At 35.5% G+C, this 18,844-nt stretch overlaps 1 protein-coding gene across 10 annotated transcripts in view; it reads right to left on the reverse strand.

Annotated features, from left to right (window-relative positions):
- Positions 1 to 17,361, reverse strand: part of LOC5566273 — a 139,367-nt gene extending 122,006 nt beyond the window's left edge. For 2 of the 10 annotated variants that reach the window (XM_021840857.1, XM_021840856.1), the window contains exons 1-2: positions 16,701 to 17,360; positions 2,112 to 2,480 (exon numbers count right to left, since the gene is read on the reverse strand). In XM_021840857.1, the coding sequence (XP_021696549.1) occupies positions 2,112 to 2,244 (133 nt within the window). In that variant the 5' untranslated portion in view covers positions 2,245 to 2,480; positions 16,701 to 17,360. Of the gene's footprint in view, positions 1 to 2,111; positions 2,481 to 16,049; positions 16,156 to 16,700 lie in introns of those variants that run through there. The other 8 variants (XM_021840852.1, XM_021840851.1, XM_021840848.1 and 5 more) reach the window with 8 other exon arrangements.
- Positions 17,362 to 18,844: the final 1,483 nt, after the last annotated feature.

Here is an 18,844-nt window from a genome sequence, read left to right on the forward strand (position 1 = left end):
CTTCTTTTGTCATTTTCTCGGAGCTTTTTGGAAACGTTTTTGCAACGCTTCGAACAACTCTTGTCAGTGTGACTATTGTCGGCAGCCTCATTCTCCTCGACAGCTATCCCATAAAAGCTGCAGACGAATCTCATCGGCAGTTCTGAATCAGCCGCATTTTGAGGCGTATTTATTTGAATTGATGATATCTCTGGCAAAATTGTTTGTTCCGTCTCGGAAACAAGCCATTTTATGAGACGTTTCGAATCATATGTTTTTCGTTTTTTTACCAGCTTTGAAACTTGCTGGCGGGCCCATTTTTTACGTTTCTTTTAGCGCAACATTTAGAAAGATCTCATTCAACAATGGCGATGGTGTTTATGCAACAAGATTTTCAATCTTCCCAAGTAAAATTAAAAGCAGCAGGCAAGGAAGAATTTCTTTTACCTACTGGTAAAAACAAGCATGGTAACCGTGTAGAAACATGCCCAGAAAGAGACGAGAACTATATAAATGGGACCAGCACCATTGACATGTAATGCTAGTTTTTTAAACAATAACAATGAGCGGCCCACCAGAAAACGTCATTCGAACGTCTCATAAAATAGCTTATCTCTTCAGCGGGAAGCTGACAGAACAAAGAATCATCGGAATGTTTTCATTGGTGTGGTTCAATAGAAAAGCACTGTGTATTTGGCGTTTGAAATTCGGTTGCCGATAATAGTCGAATGGTGCCGAAGCCGTAAATCACCCTATATCAGTGCCACAAATTTCGTGTCTCGTTTCGTTACGCATCTCCAATAAAAAAAAAATCCATATCGCATACCCTCACGTCACTGACTGCTGGCAGAGGTACCTAGGTAGGAGCAGCTAACGATCTTCCCCCACGCGGGAACATCCTGACGGGAATGGGGGGGGGAACGAACAAATTCTAATGGGAAAAAGTTTTTCCCGCGCCTAGCTCGGTTTGCCCCTGGAAAAGTGGGAAACGCCAAAAATGTTTATGGGAGCGAAACTAGTTTCGCGTCGTCGTCGACAATGTCAATGGTTCTTCTTCATTCGCTAGGCGCGCAACGGCAAAAACAACCGTGGGGGCTTGCGGAAACCGGGTCCGGTCGAAGCACTCTTTAAAATTGTTGAATTTTGGCCTCCCTGGGTCCCCCGGTAGCAGAGGAGTGGAAAAGCAACAGCAACGATGGATGGGTCAGGTGCCATGGAATCCGGGAGGAGTTGTTTTTTCGATACATGGCTATGATGGGTGTGATAAGGATTTTTTTTTTTGCTAGCGTTGTTTGAAACCTCGCATGAATAGTGTCTGTTTTTAATTCAATAAACGATACGAGAATGCTTGATCAATACTCGGTGTGTCAACCAAATTTTGCTCGAAAAAATCATTGACCTAATGAATGGATGAATGGCTTCATGACGATGCATGGGCTAGGAACATGCGGATCGTTGACTCTTGTTTGATATGAGAAGCCGGTACATGAAATAATTATGTTCGTCAGAAGTGTTTCTACCTTATTTGACATTATAGCAATTTAAATTGTGCTTTCATGCAACACTTTGGGACCATTTCTGTGAACAAAATTGGATACACTTCAACTATCTTCCACTATTGTTTACCTTTTGAGAATTTGGCTATGGTATGGTTCATTTCCGGTTGAGCCTTTAGATTTGAAATTTATAGATTATTTTTTATGCTTTAGAAAAGCATTTCTTCTTGTCATAGAAATATTTTGTTTGGAGATCACAAACATATTGAAAAATAGATTAAATCGATGTTTAGTTGTGTAATTCAAAGGAAACTATATCCTGCATGGTAGTTATAAATCCTATTCTGCATGCTTGCAATATCATAGCTTCTGGTAATTTTTGATAATAATTAGTATTGTATATCACTTTGGCGGCCTGTAATTCAAAATTTGGATGTACTGGAACATTCCTGATAGCGGTATCAGATTTAGCAATCCCAAATTAACTAGATATACTTTATTTGATCGCTGAGACATCCCAAAATGTTAATTTTGTTGCAATGCGCAAAACGTCCTGGAAATATACAACGAATGGATAATACACTAGATCTTTGCCATTGGTCAATTTCCTCCGAAACAATATATCAAAAAAATTACCTCTATTCTCGAACAAATGCGGATCACTGCTGTATCCGGCCACTGCCATCGACTGTCGTCGTCCTCCGGTGGCCATTCCTCCGAGCACCAGCCACAATAGCACCTCCATCAGGTAACAAATATTGCACTTCATTATTCCTGTTTGCCTTTCTCATCAATCTCATCAGAAATGGCAACGCAAAACACTATTCACATGCTCATTCACCTTTACCATCACTTGCCCCTGGGGGATCAGATGGACCTGGACACGCGTTCTATCTACTGCACACTTCTATAAATGATTTGGAAAGCCTTCTGAGCTTCTTCACTGATGATGACCATACGTTAGTCCCCCCGGATCAAACCGGCGCATTATTCCTCCGATCAGCTCTAGGGTAAGGGATCTTATTTCCAACACTGTGCTTGTTTTCGACCCATTGGTAGAACAATCTTAATTTAACAGATGAAAGGGTTCTGTTTGGGAGTAAGGCAGACAAAAACATCCAAAAAATTAAATAATTCATCCGATTCCATATTACCCCAAGGTCCCCTAAAAAGGGTTTTGCGTAGAAAAGCCCGACGGAGTCCCGATGGACTGGCACGACTATGTGTTTCATATGTTCTCTGTTTGTAATTAGTATTTAATAGTGTCAATAAATGTGTCTTGTAAAACTGTGAACCTGAGGATAATATATGGATCGAATAAACTGTGTGTGGATCAGGGATGGCAAATGTACTGTAGCCAGTGATACCACATACACAGATTTATCTGTAATTACACAGATTTTTTCTTGTTCTTGCCTGCAGATATCTGTGATCACAGATCACAGATTTTTTAGATAAAAAAGATTTTTAAGACTTTAGGATATTACACGCGTTTGGAACATGAATGTGGAAGATATAATATATTTTTTTGACACACAATTAAGATACCGTAATCCGGGGTAACATTGATCAGTTTTTAAGATATTTCTTGAATATTTCATCCAAAAATGTAAATGTTGTGAGTTTTATATTTTTAAAACAGGTACTGCCACCCATGGCTCGTGACTATATACTGTATTTTGTTTTTTGAAAGATTTAAGCATGTTTACAAAAATGTTTTATGTGATTTTTTCATTTAGCTGATATGGGGTAACATTGATCATCCATGTAAACATACGTTCGGTAATATTGAAAATGTCGTTACTTGCTTAAATCATTGCCCCTGAAGCCGAATATGATGTCCAAACGCTTACATCTCATTTACTTTTTGAGTTATTTTAAAATTATATACACCACGAACAGCGGAATACGCCTAAAGGTAGGCAATTTCCTAAGGGAATTCTACATCCTTAACAGTAATTCGTTAATGTTGCCTATTTGAACATACTTATAAAAGTTTTGACAGCGGAATCGTTTTTGGCGATGCAATTTTAAGTGATAACCGCATTTTCCTTGCTCATATCGCTTGCAGAACTTATGTGATACATGAATCTTTGGTAGTGTCATCCTTAACCATTGAAATCATTGTTTCGCAAACTTGACAAAATTACGCATAAAGTTAACGCAATTTTTGCAAAAATCTTAATTTTTAATAGCTCGTAAATATAAGAAAAAGAAGCAACATTCATGGTTTGGAAATGTTTCATCAATAAATGACGATACCAACTTATTACGAGATGAGTCATTCCGATCAATGTTACCCCGCTGAACAATGATACCCCGGATTACGGTATATTTTATTTTTTTTTAATAAACAATCATGCTTATTTTTCTTACTTTTAGTAGAATAAGTTCAAATTAAAATTAATTGACATGCCAAAATCAAATCAAATGCCAACCATAATACGTTTGCGAAGGTTCTTTTTGATCTAAAAAGTTAAAATTTTGGACTTTTGCGCATCACAGATTTTTACCAAGATTTTTGGAGGTTGACTTAAGATAAAAAAGATTTTTTCAACCTAAAACACAGATGAGATTCGAAAAAAATGTGGCAACACTGACTGTAGCAAACATTTATCACCTTGACATTCACATTTCTACACGACCATCAAAATCCAAAGCAAACCATGACCGCTCAAAACAAAAAAAATTTCACGGCTCTTCAAAACTGTAATCTTCTTCTTCCGAACGTTTTTTCAAACCCAAAAAAGGCAATTATGGATGGTTATCAACCAGTCCGTTTGGTATCCCATTTAATTCGAGTTGGGCCCTGGAAAACGTTCACTACTCAAGGAATCATCAGGCCTAGAGTCCAACGGATTTATTAGAACATTTATAAACTACCGTAATCCGGGGTAACATTGATCATTTTTTTGAATATTTCTTAAAAATTTTATTTGAAAATGCAAATGTTGCAAGTTTAATATTTTTCAAACAAGTGCTGGCTGAAGCCGACTATGAAAGCCAAATTCTTACAAGTCATTTACTTTTTGAGTTAATTCAAAATTTAAAACACTTTGAATCGAGGGATACGCCTAAAGGTAGACAAATTCTTAAGAAAATTCAGCATTCTTCATATTAATTTGTGAATTATGCCATCTGAACATATTTATGAAAAGTTTGAGAACGGAATCGTTTTCGGCAATGCCATTTTCAGTAACAATAGCAGCATTTGTGAGACATGATTTATCGTTGATGGTTTCATCCATAACCATGATAAAGATTTTTTCCAAAACTTGTAACATTTATACAACTCAATTTTCGCAAAACCTTTAATGTTCATTTGCTAATCAATAGCATGCATTGAATATATTTCATCGATAAATATTGATTCGAACTTTTTACGAGGAGGGTCATTGCGATCAATGTTACCCCGCTGATCAATGTTACCCCGGATTACGGTACCTAAATGTCTCAATATTAGCGTGGAGTAACAAAGAAAAAAAAACACGATTTTATTTACATAACTTTGTTAATTAATCGGTGTTGTCGTCACATGCCTTTAACACTCATATTTTCTAAATGAGGTAGTATTCATTGAATACGTAATGCAGAAATATGAAATTAAAAAAATGAATAGAAATGTCTAACGATTTGGACAATACAGTTAAAACTTCTCTAACATTTCAAACAAAACTTACTTAACAAATTTCCCTATTTTTCTATGGTTTTTACAGTGAATTAACAATGAAATGACATTGAAACTTGTTGGCCATGTGAAAATGGCGGAACAGCGTTAGAAAATTGAAGCATTTCTTGTGCAACCTCGGATTTTCAATAAATTATTGAACATTTATCCCATACATCGGTAGAGAGGAATGATATCTACCTGTAAGTGGTGAAATTTTCTAGAATAAGTTGGAATACGTTTGTAGATAACGGGTTAGGTTGTTCCATTCTTTTCACATGTCATTAGGTTCCATTTAAAGCACATGAAAAAAGATTCATGAGGGATCGTAATAGGAAACGGAGGAGAAATATGAATACTGAAGGGCCATTCAATAAACCTGCCAAACAAATTTTATTTTTCATTCCACTCTCTCCCAGTGTGGAACATTTATGTAGATAAAAAAAGAAATAATGATAGCTTTCATGAAGAATATATTTAAGAAAATTACAAATCAACAACTTTAAACATCAGATCTCATATACTGAGCATAAAAATACATAACATTTTTGGCTTTGGCTTTAATAGTGTTAATTTTCTATAAAAATGGGCTACGATGAGGTAAAATCCTTGCGCTTCGCTACTTCAACTACATTTAAATAACCTTCGTATAGCAAGCAAGTCGTAAAATAAATGTGAGTAACTTATAGCCATTCTCGCTGAGACCAGCCCACTATTTACACTTGGTCTTTCAAAATGTTTGAAATAATGCTTATTTGCTCCTGTCGAGTAAGTAAAGAAACTGCATTCGGTTGATCAAATTGAAGTACCCCTCGGTAATCATAGTTGGAATTAGGACCCTTTCGATTTTTGACAATTATTGCCTCACTCAATTATAATTTAACGCTTGTCACACTCTGTCTAACCTTCACCACCCCTTGGAGCGTGGCATGATTTGCGTGTTTCGAGCAACTTACTGAAATCTGTGAGATTTTTCTAGAAAATTCGAAAAAATACCAAGTTGTTTTGTCACATTGCTCATCATAACCTCATAATAGTCACACTGAGATTATAAATGCGCCTCGTAATGTAATAGCAATGAAATTTGTATCAGAATTATTTTCTGACTATTCACCTAGTATGCGATATGAGTTTAATTTAAAGCCTCAAAATTTAAGCCTCAAATAAGCTTTTTAGAGTTCCTGGTAATTTTTAGAAATTTTAGTTTCATACTGCCATAAAATGCACACTTGGTATTCCATTTACTCAATGCCTACTTTTGTCGAATGTTACAAATATGCAGTTATGGGCCACGGCGTGTCTGGTAGAACAATATTATCACAAAAAATGGGCATCGCTAAATCTTTCACCACTCGAAAATATAGGGTTTCACGAGTTCCCCAAAAAATAAATCCACCGAGGGATCCCGAACTATTTTTTTCATATTTTAAAGTTTTGTTGTTTAAAGTACATTATTGTTTAATGTAATCATGGTAAAAGGCAGTTTAATTTCATTCAAGCTAGATGATAGCTTAAATTTCAAACGAAAGTTGATAGATCAAAGATATATGAGGTTGCATGATGTAATAGACAAACTGTCCTATGTGATTTTCAGGATTTAATGAGTCATAGGGCACTTATTCGTGTAATGGAAATCAATTCTAGCATACAACTTTTTTTCTCAGAACACAACCACTTTCTTTAAGGATACAACAACTTTCTTCATCTTTTGTGTGTCTTTCTGTCTAGCATTACTCACCTATTATGACCTATTGTGCTTTTGAGCTTAGTTATTTGGGCACTTGTTCATTTACTGAGAGTTTTATTTAGATATCGTTCATCAATGTGTTTGTAAGACATAAACTCTCGTCCAGTAAAATCGAATCATAATTAATATGAATGAATTCCATAATTCATAACAATTTTGTGTAGCTTTTCCCTTCAATTACTCATTTCCCTACAGCACTCATTTCCATACTAATTCAGAGTTGAAAAGGATTGAAACGAAATAGAATGTTTGAGCTCCAGTCAACACACTAATAAAAAATTCTGTTTAGTTGATTTTTCATATTTTTCTTAATGTAAATGATACTCAAAAAATGCTTGATTTGTTCATTTGGTTGTTAGAAAATAAGAGGCAGGATTTGAATTTTTCAGTCTGCTAAAACTGTATAAGATATCTCGGGGCATGGATCCCAAAAATTGGTAATTCGAACAAATTGTACAGTATAATTTTCAATTAGAAATATTTTTAATATCCAAAGGATCAGTCAACTTGTTATAGCATGTTTGCATAAATCTAATAAATACTGGAAACATATCCGATGTGATTATGGTATCTTTTATACAATACCAAATTCTTTCAGAAGGAAATGTTCTGTGTATGCCATGTCTCAACAAAATCAAGATCATTCGAAAGTTTTTCATGGAAAGCGTTACTTTCTTTTTTATAAATTGCTTATTGGAAAACAAACGTATTAATGATATTAACAAATTTCAAATTCACTTGACTGAATAATGACGTGATGAGTAAATATTTTTTTGACAATATTAATTGTTTGAATGGTTTATAAGCAAGTAAGCAGTTTTTAATTCCGGTTTATAGTCTGATGTTCTACACAACTATATTTTTTATATTGTGGCTACCCAAGATACTGAATGTGCCGCAATTTTCAATCCAAGGTTCACATGTTACACATAAACACATAAACCTTGTAAGAGGCCCAAACAGTTGTAGCGGAAAACTGCTGAGGGTCATGGGTCATGGGTCGAGGATATTTTCGTTATTTTTTTCTCGTCTTCCCTGGGCATAGAGTATCATCGTACCTGCCACACGATATACACATGCAAAAATGGTCGAAAGGCAAAGATAGCTCTCAGTTGATAACTGTGGAAGTACTCATAAGAACACTAAGAAGCAGGCTCTGTCACGCCAGAAAGAAGAAGAATATTACATGTAATTATGACCTCAACTTTCTAGGACACCACTATTTTACCACAAATGTGCTATGCCTGAAGGTTCCCAGAATGTCACTTGTGCCGGGTATCACAATGCCATGTTTATTGAGGATTTTTTAGAGTTCGCTACGGGTTAGGATGTAGGGCTTTGAATCATATTTCGTTTCATTCCTTTCGGTTTCCTTCCGCAGGCTCTTGTAGTGTTGATCGGTTCTACTTTTTTCAACCTCGTAATGAACCAATACAGATAGTAGTTTTTGGGTAACCTTTTTTACTAGTACTATTTTTTTGTAACTTTCTGAGGCATCTCTGAAATTTATCACGCGGTCTATGAATGCAATCGCCGAAGGATATCTGGCTTACAACGCAGATAACTCATACCAGCAAAAAAGAAACATGACGATCGCATTCATAGACCGTACTATCAAACACATGATTGGATCTTACACACAATATACATATGGATTAATGATTGATTGGCAAAGGAACTCTCAAGTAATAATAACGAAGTGCTCAACAAATTCTAAGCTGAGAAGCATGCTCTATCCTAGCAGAGATGTAATGCCAGACAGAAAAACAAGAAGAAAGTAAATGTAACTATGTAACTATGTAAAGGTACAGTTATATGCTCGGATCGATATACTTTTCCAGTATGAATAAGTGTCCAACCAAAGACAAATTAAAGACCTCCATGTCGCTTGCAGTTGCCTAAAAATTTTATGGCTCATAAGGTAATCTAGAATGCCGTGCAATCTGTCAAACTTGGGTGCCTTTTGCACTACCGAGGGACCAAATGCAGTACTAGAAGTAGTACCCAATCTGAGCCCGAGTGGGACGGACCTGGTCCAACTGTCGAACCTCCAGCACATCAACTCGAATAAGTCCTATGGCTAATTAAATCCTGAAAATCACATAGGACGGTTTTATCGTTTATAAAATTAGATCTAATATAACTTTATTTAATAAACTTGTTTTTCAAATAGAAGGCTCATCGAGCTAAAGACGAATAAAACACGCAAATGAAAGCTTAAACTCTATATTTTCGAATGGTGAAAGATTTGGCGATGCCTATTTTATGTGATAAACCTTCCCCATATACACGCCGTGATGGGCAGTATACCAACTACAAATTTGTGCGAAGCTTGCTAAATTGTTAAACCCACGAATCAATTGAGATAAAACACAAGCAAGGCTCTGAAATATAATTATTTTTGTATATAGAACACTAAGTTACTCTTAGATTCTGTACATTGCTTTGCAAAACGAATTAGAGAACATCCCAAGTAACAATTTTTGTTTTAACATAGATTTGAAAAAAGGCATAAGCGCAACTCGATACTTCAATAGGACCTAACTGACATGAGCGATTTTTCTTCATCTATTCTCATCATACATCTCTTCAACGAGGTGATAAATCAGTAGTAAATAACGTATAAATCTGATTTGACCCACGCTACAAGATGCTGTCAAGAAGTAGTATTATGAGCCCCACAAACCTTTCTAGTTTAGTTCAAAGACCTTTTTTGATTGTGTAAAAAGCGTATTTTTAGAATATAAACTTTAAAAGAAACTTCATCCAGAATGCTAAGAGTCTAATATTTGTTGATTAGTTTTGTTGGAAGAAACCAAATAGAATATAATTCGCACACATTTGTTCAAGATTGATTCATCTTCTTAAATTTCAAGGCGCCAAACGAGAAAATTTCATTTGCCATCGTGATTATGCGTATGAAACTGAATAAATATCAGTTCATTGCATGAAAACATCATGCTGTCAAAAATTTACCGTGAATATATACAAAAAAACCGAAGAAAAAACTACACCTGCGAAAATATTGTAAAATTATAGTGAATTAATGATTAATCTAATGAGCACATAGTATTGCTTTTCAGGAAATATAGTGATTTGTGTCATTAAATTAATTGCGATGTACATTACTATTAGGTAAAACAGTGTGATTCATCCTATTTCGGGAAAACTGATGAACAAACTTGAGAATTTTTAAAATCATTTCAAACATGGCTACTTTTCTACTACTCAAACATGGCCCTTTCTACTAAATCTAGTCAAATCGCAATGATGGCCAATGATTCATTATGCAACTCAAAACAGTTGCATAATGCAAAGGCGTTGCGTTATGATTTTTTTTCAATTAAAAAACTATTTCGCACGAGGATAAACTGTAAACTTCATTATAAACCCATTAATAATCAATTTGTGTTTATAGTCATCTTGGATGAGAGTGCATTTTTCACATAAATATGCAGTCAAACCATGTTTGTTTTGATTCATATATTCTTGTGCTCTCATCATCACAACAAGTGGATAAAAGTTTCGTGGGTTAAAACACATATAATGATCATGCACTTCAAATGGACCACTTTCAAATGCATGATTATTATATGTGTTTTCATCCACGAAATTGGATGGAGAAATATGTTTGAGTGTAGTTCCCAGTGAATGGGTGTCAAAAAGGATGAGGTCGGTGGAATCATCAACGTTGGACGAAAAATGAGAGCGGATGAACTGCGTATGTAAACGAGAGTTTAAAACACGATCCGAAGCAGATGCTGCAAAGGGTCGGATAGAGGACAAATCCGACACGGAAATAGAGGAAAATCGTACCATGCTCCCACTCAAAAAAAAGGCAAAAAGTCCGGAACGAAGTGCCTACTAAATCACTCGAAAAGTTTAAGCCCCGGCTCTCGCTTCAGAATTACCGTTCTTAACTAGATTTTAATATATTTTATGTAATTCTCCTGTCTTATTTTTAACTACAATAAGCTCCTTTTATGACTTAATTGATTGAAATAATCGATCATCTTTTTGGATGGTTACAAGAGGGTTTGAATGTGTCTATAAAACTAATAGCACTGAATTAAACACAGATTTCATGACAAAGCTTCAAGAATTCATCAGAACTACTTTAAAATCACAAAAACTCCAAGTCAATAAATGCTTTTTGAAAACTGTTTCATAATAAGTTTGTTTTATAAATTTTGTTTAAAATAACATTTTTTTTTTCATAAATTCTATAAGCATTTAAATTGTTACTTGAAATGTACTGTTTTAAGCATTAGCATTTTAAGCTTTCTTTATTATAGTGGATCAAAAAATACATACTCTATTCAGAATTTTCATTATTATTTTTGTACAAAAACGTGAGATATAGCTGACATATACGTGAGCATTATGATGATTTGAGCGGCAAACACCTTTAGACGAAGATAGAATTGCTAGCAAAATACAAAATTTTTCATTGCAAGAGATTAAATGTTCAAGCTGGACAAAACGCTATGCTTTTTCAACATTTTCTCAAATTCACTTATATCAAAAAAGGTATATTTGAGCAAACTGCTTTATAAAAATTTTAAAATACACAGCGGAACAAAACCAACATTTTTGTGAGTCTCAAGGATCAAATTATGTTTCTCTAGAAAATTTTCTAAGCAATTTTTAGCACGTTACAATTGTGAGCTACAAGTAATAAAAATTGAACAAAAACTGGTTTTATGATTGTTCAAATGACATTTTAAATATGATTTATCTAACTTTTAAATTCACTAATCTACTGAGCATGCAGAATAGAACTTAAACTTTCATGCAGGATATACAGTATCGGACATATTTCGCATTTTTTATTTTAAAAATTCAGCCTATCTGTAACAAGACGGGGTTGGTGGTCTGATGGCTACCGCTTCTGCTTCATATGCAGAAGGTCATGGGTTCAATCCCAGGCCCGTCCCTTTCCTCGTATTTTGTAGTTGTATATCTCTCACTTGCTTCTATCTTCCATTCTAAATATATCACACTCAAACTATTCGTTCATAGCAAACGCTAGAACCAGAGACGGACAAGAAATCGTTTCCCTAACGCTTCCTACTTCCACGCGCACGCCTTTCTTACGCCTGATATATAGGCAGTCTGCTAACCACAAAAGCAAACCTCTCTGCCATGCCTTTCCCCCAATCCATACACTCCCGCATGAACTGACGTGGATGCAGTGGAATATACGGTCTACGTGGGAGTCAGTTCAATGCATCATCAATTCCTCCCCCTTCCCCTCATTGGTCTGCATTCTGACGTGGCAGGTGCCATTGTTGCCTAAAAATAGAAGATCACCAGCACTTATACACTGAGGATGCCTGTTAGTCCCAAGCAGTCATTCGGTTGGTTCCTTGTGTAAGTGTAGCTGATCTGGCGATACTGGAGTGCATCCACGGGCGGCCAATCAAGCTCAAGCTCAAGCTCAAGCTCAAAATTCAGCCTATCTGTAACTTTTAAACCAATAGTTTTCACACAACTTTTTCAATTATTATCAAAAATTTAGTTAATTTGTAGTTCGTCACAGAAAAAATAAGAAAAATTGGTTGAGAAACGGCGGAGCTCTCAGGAGTTGACCATTTTGTATGAGAAAACGGCTTTGGTGCATTTTATATGTCAGATATGTACAATACCTTTCGAGAGTATTAAAACATAACTTTTGAGCATCTATAGTAGAATAAACTTTTTCCAAGTATTCTTCAACAAAAAAAAAATGTGCATTCTTAGGCAAATTAAGCAAACAAATCGTCAATACAAGCAGTGGAGGAAATGTTCGCATAACGAGTGAAAAGCGGTATTTTGGTGGTGGAGATAAACAAATCTTCCGCAAACTGAAAAAAATAGTATTTTATCCAAAATCCATTTCGTACGTCTAAGGCTATATTCACTCACTAAACGAAACATTTGTACTTGACAGAATCTCGCAATTCAGCAAATTCATGAAATTTTGGTAACACACAAATTTTCCAATTCGTCGATGGACGTTTTCTAAATTTTTTGATTGTCATTTACTATGCTACGATGAATATTGTTTGATATTACGAAACTTTTCGTTTGCTGTGCGTTGTTTTCTGCAACGAAATGGTTTCGCAAACTCATTGAATAGAACATACTGTTTTTCATCCCTGTTGGTTGCGCCACATCAAGACCCGTCCAACTCTACATGCCCCAATGTGTCCAGCGTTGAAGGTAGTATCACGCCACACCTAATGCCTGTCCAGAGGACTGACGCCACACTGATGACAGAGACAGCTAGGTACCGAAAAGCTAGGTGCGAACGAAAACAATAGGAGTATGATGTGCCATTGGTTTACAACTGAGTTTACTGCCTGTGAAAACTATTATAAGAATTTCTAAAAAAATCCACTGAATTCGTCGCTTTAAGCAAATAATCATAGTTAGTTAAATTAGTGCTAATGCCACTGCAGCAACGCTTGCGAAATCTATATGAGTTGAACCATTATTGATCCCAGTATATAGCACATCTCTATGAATGCTAAGTTATTATAATAATCATCCGTTATAACGTCAAACCTCTTGAATTTGAACCTTATCAAATTGTGACCTTGAACGGTAAGATGAATGATAATCGTAGTTCATTCACTTAATTTATAAATTAACAGTTTGACCATTCAGTTTCACAGCCTGTCAATTGTTAAACGTTCGCAATCGATCAAATAATCAGTCCTGTATCACTACTTATCAAAGGTGAGCAATCCATTGTGTAGCTCAATTAAGTTGCAGCAAAATCTATTCTAAATTTCCCGCAGATAGACTGTTGAGCAGAAACGGATACAACGAAAAATCATAGTTGTGTGGTAGCGAACACTACAGTAAGGCCTAAATTACAAAAATATGTTAGTGGATTCTAATAATGTATCATCCTCCAGGAATTTTGTAATTACCAACCAATAAATTTACAAAATTGACTCCCTACCGCTCAACAATCCCAGCAAGTAGCAAGGTTTGTAAAATATAGGGGAAGGGGTGGTAAAATGAACACCTTAAGGATATCATCTCGTTTCTGATAGAAAAACGAAGAATATGTATAGTTTTATCGCACAAGATCAAAAACAGGGATGTTAGCTAAAGCAGGAACACAAATTCAGACCAAAATAGCTAAGTTTTCACATATATTTATCGCTTGCAAAAAACCATTGAAATGTTCATTTTACCTGCACTATGTGGGTAAAATGAACAGCTGTTGGTGGTAAAATGAACATCATACAAAAAATGTGAGCAAAACCAATATTTTTAACAATATTCGCTGTATTCCCGAAAATATATCTATAAATGATGGTAACCCATTCAAAAAGAAATGTAAAAGTTTCAGATTTGACATCACATCACAATGATATCCCCACCACTGAAAAACCTCAAGACCTCCGAGCCAAAAGTTACGTCAGCTCCCATTTTCAAACGTGATTTTCTAAAATCTTATTTTTCGTTGATATTTTCACTTCAATTGACCTCCGTATCAATCTGAACACTCGGATATATGCTCTAAATCGTCCATGCGTGATAAAAATTCATTGAAATTTGTTTTTTCTCGGAAAAAGGCACGGTGTTCATTTTACCACCCCTGTTCATTTTACCACTACTTCCCCTACGAACCCATTTTACGAATGAATCGTACATTGTGTTCCAATGTTCATTCTCAATACGAAAGAATTATTTGTTTTGATTTGGAGATTGAACATTAAATTGTAAAACGTTTTACTAATATTTCCCAAATAAATAACGCTGCACTGAAAATATATGTTATTTTCAGTGCAGTGTCATATATTGGAGAAAGTGTAGGTTTACATCTAGTTGTTGTCGTATTGAATATTATTTTATATATGTTGTGTTGAACTGTATGATATGGCTTGATGTACGTATTATGCATACATGAATGCTTTTGTATGAGAAGACCATAGTATGTATTAGAGAATCTTAGTTCAAAGCTTTTTTAGTCTGTACGGTTTATGGTCGAGGGCAATTCATAAATTTAGTAAATAAATAAATGAGATTTGCACAAGTTTATAACAAACAATGAATTTTATTTTGAGGAAGTTTAAAAAACTCAATTTGATCTGAGATATACGACTGGAATAGTTTTAACTGCGATACTGTGTTTCTTACAGTCTAAGAAAATCAAAACGAAAATTTTTGTATAAGGTTGGGGTTTTGAACAACAATTATATTTTGTCTGAATTTTTGGCTTCCCTTAAAAACTATTGAGTGGGGGTAAGTGCCCCCCAAAGTTGGTACCTATGCAAACGATAAAGACAAACAGAAATACACAAATGGTATCAATGTCAAAGAAAGCTCTATTTAAATAACTATGTATTATTCCATAAATAAAACACTAAGCTTAGAAGTGCACTGCCTATCAAAGGTAGTAATACCTTGAAAAGGAGGAAGACAATCAATGATAATTTACCAAATTAAATTGAAAATAATATCCATTGCTCAACCTAGATGTCCACAAATTGAGACATTTACACGTTGCCAACGTTTCAAATTACAGTCGACTCTCCATAACTTGATACTCTATATTTCGATATATTCTATAGCTCGGTGGATTTTTCAGTCCCTTCAGATTTCCATAACTCGATGCTCTTTTGGTTGATGTCACATGTAGTGTAGATTTATCTCCATAATTCGATTTTTATTCAAAAATCACTCTTTTTCGGTGAAGCATGGACAAATTGCAAGGGCAACATGAAACATATAAAAATATAAAAATAATTATCAATGAAATAACATGATTTTTCGAGCATGTCTTCGTTTTTAAAATCATGTTTTTGCCATTTTTTTTTTTCAAAATATTCCTTAGCTCACAGAACTGATAATGACATTATTTGAAATGAAGTAAATGTTCTTTTGATTTCGGGATTCTTGTGTCCGTATGTTCTATTACTATATAATGCTATAAGTCAGGGACTATCTGTATACAAGAAAAGAGTCGACTGTATACAGAAATTGAGAAATGTTTGGTAAAACAATGTCAAAAAGCACGTTTCAATTACAACAACCAATCATACTTTCATGGGTAAGTATACATTGAAAATTAAAACAAATATGGGTGGAACATTGAAACAATGGGTCGAAAAATAGCACAAAAAGGAAATGTTGTCTATTTCATCAATTTAATATTTACAAGCATATTGCGTTTCCACAAGCCTCAACATATATGCAAATTAGGGTAAGTGTTCCCTTAGTTGTAGGTGTTCCTATAGTTGCGGTAGAGCCGTTTTCACTGATTTTATTGCATTAGCCACAGAACCGACACTGCCAATTGACGTATTGGCTTGTTGATACACGGAATAGTTAAAAACAGCATCCAAATTGCTTGAAAACTGATGAAAAATCACTAAACTTGCTAAAATTGCTCTTGCTTGTACCAATAGTTGCGGTAAAGTGTTCCTATAGTGGAGGATCCCATAAGAAAACAACGGATACCGCAACTATAGGAACACAAATTAAAAATATACCGCAACTAAAGGAACAGTGTACCAATAGTGGAGGTATTATTTTTCACTGACATGCCGTGGATTACTACGATGAAATCATTTTTCTCGTTAAGTCAATGGTCGTTACTTCCCGTTACAACATCAACATGTGCATTAATTGCGCTTCTTGAATTAAGGCGGTTAAATAAAGTTCATTCGCGCTTAGTACCTCCACTATCGGTACATCTACCCTAAGCGCTTTTAGGGAATTTAGAACATCAATCACGTATTGTTGGTACTATTTTTAAGGGACTTTAATCCATTCGTCGATTCCATGGATCGAAATACAGTGGTTTTACCCTACTAGCTTCACACTTCTTCAGATGTTAGCAAACATCCGGGCACATCACTCCAACACACTTTCCCTCCCACCAGCGTCATTGCAGCAGGGAGTCTGGGAATTTTCTTTGCGATGCTTCTTCTGTCGATGAATCTATCACTTCACGTGCCGGACTTTTTCACTCTCAATTTATCCAATTAGGAGGTCACCTTTTCAGTCACAAACACGCTTTTCCGCCTCGTTTTTTTTTTCTTCTCCGGAAAAACACAAACGTCCCGATACGAATGTTCCGAGTCTCACGTTGTCGTCGTACGGCTACGGATTCAATTTTCCTTTTCCGAAACGAGGAAAAAAAACCCGGCTTGGTGTCGTGTCAATTCCTTCTCCAGGGACCAGAGGACAACGCTCAGAGCAATTTACGTCTTATTTGGTCGTCCAGTTCGTTACACTGATTAATTCACAGCACTTGATAGTGAGAGCACTTTCCGAGTAAACAGAATCTATCTTCTTGTCGTTCTACTACCGGATCACTACTAGTTTGCTTCCAAAACGCGCCAACGACGACGTCCAATCTACGCTGATTTCATGAATCAACTAAAACGACGAGTTGGTTTTTCGCGAAAAACTGAAACCCTTTGAAAATGGGCTCATCAATCGCAGTGTAGGTAATCAAACAACAACCTCCACCCACCTCTTCAACACCAGCACCATTTGGGGACTAATACTAGCACGCCGCACTACCTGACTACGAATGCTTCAAGCGTAACGTACCGTTTTGTCTCAAATTCCGAACAGACTCATATTCCGAACACTCGGTTTTTGTATGGCGACTTGGTTGAAATGTTTCGCTGAAATATGTCACCAAATAACAAGTAAATGGCAGTCAATTGCAATTCAATTTGAACGTCTCCAATATAATTTATACCGCAGGAGTAGTGATGATTCTCTAGTTTGAGACCAATAGAACAAGCTCAGATTAATTTATTTGCCAAATTATTAATTTGAATACGATTTATTCGTGTTGTTCGGAATTTGAATCAGGGTGTTCGGAATATGAGACAGAACGAACACAGTGTTCGGCATTTGAGTCAAAATGTTGATCCATACTTTTACGTAGAAACAATACTAAAACTAATAAAATCAACATAATTATTGGTACACCCAACAGCTAACAGGTAGACTTTGCGATGAAATTAAAATTTGCACAAATATCAGCTAATTTATGCCAATCAGATGCATTCAAAGTCCCTGTTGGCCTTAAGTGTTCGGAATATGAGTCAAAACGGTATTAAGAACGTTGATCTACAGAAGAGTTCATTCGGTTCAATTTCACCTGTGTGGTGGGTGTTCTCTGAATGAGTTTTCCTCCCTTCCCTCTCGTGCTTACCGGACAACGTGGGCCCACGCTAGTTTGTGTTGTTTAATTCAATTGTTGTCATGGCAGCCGAATGTGTGTTGTGCCCGTAGTTTGGGCACATTGCATACTACAGAACAGAGGTTTAGGTTTACGATATTAGCCAGCAACGAGTTGTTATAATGTATTGGCTTTTGTGTTGATTGTTGCTACATAATCCCAACCGATAAGTATTAATATTAGCGGAAATTAGACCCAAGTAACACCAAAAACATCCTTTCAGATAGCAGATTTTGTCATATAAGAGTTATAATGGTGAAAACCCTAACATCTTGTGTTATATAAATGTTATTAAATAGCTATCGGAAAACAAGTCATCTCAGAACAGTAAATCCAAAACTGACAACCTGACTTGGATCATTGGATGCTCCATTAACGAACATGATAAAATGCATGTTATAATAATGCATTTTAAACGTATTTTTTACGAGATTCAAACATCAATAAACCCATCATCATCGATACATGTTGTGTATCATTTTAATAACATTCGACTATTGAAGATGGGTCAAGAACGCCATATTCAAACCTAGTGGAGAAAAACTGAATGAAATTGGAATGTAACGAAATCGTTCGCGGATGGTTTTCTTAATTCTGTTGCTTTTTATTATAACAAAAAAAAAAAACAATCGGTTTGATAATATAAACATCTAAAAGACTGGAATCAGAGTGTACTGCGAATAGACAAAAGAAAGTTTTTTAGGTGAACAAAAATTCTGTCAACTGCGTCTGCCTCTTCAACATGCATT

Source organism: Aedes aegypti, chromosome 2 (genome assembly GCF_002204515.2).
Source record: "Aedes aegypti strain LVP_AGWG chromosome 2, AaegL5.0 Primary Assembly, whole genome shotgun sequence".
In the NCBI taxonomy this organism is placed as follows: Eukaryota; Metazoa; Arthropoda; class Insecta; order Diptera; family Culicidae; genus Aedes; species Aedes aegypti.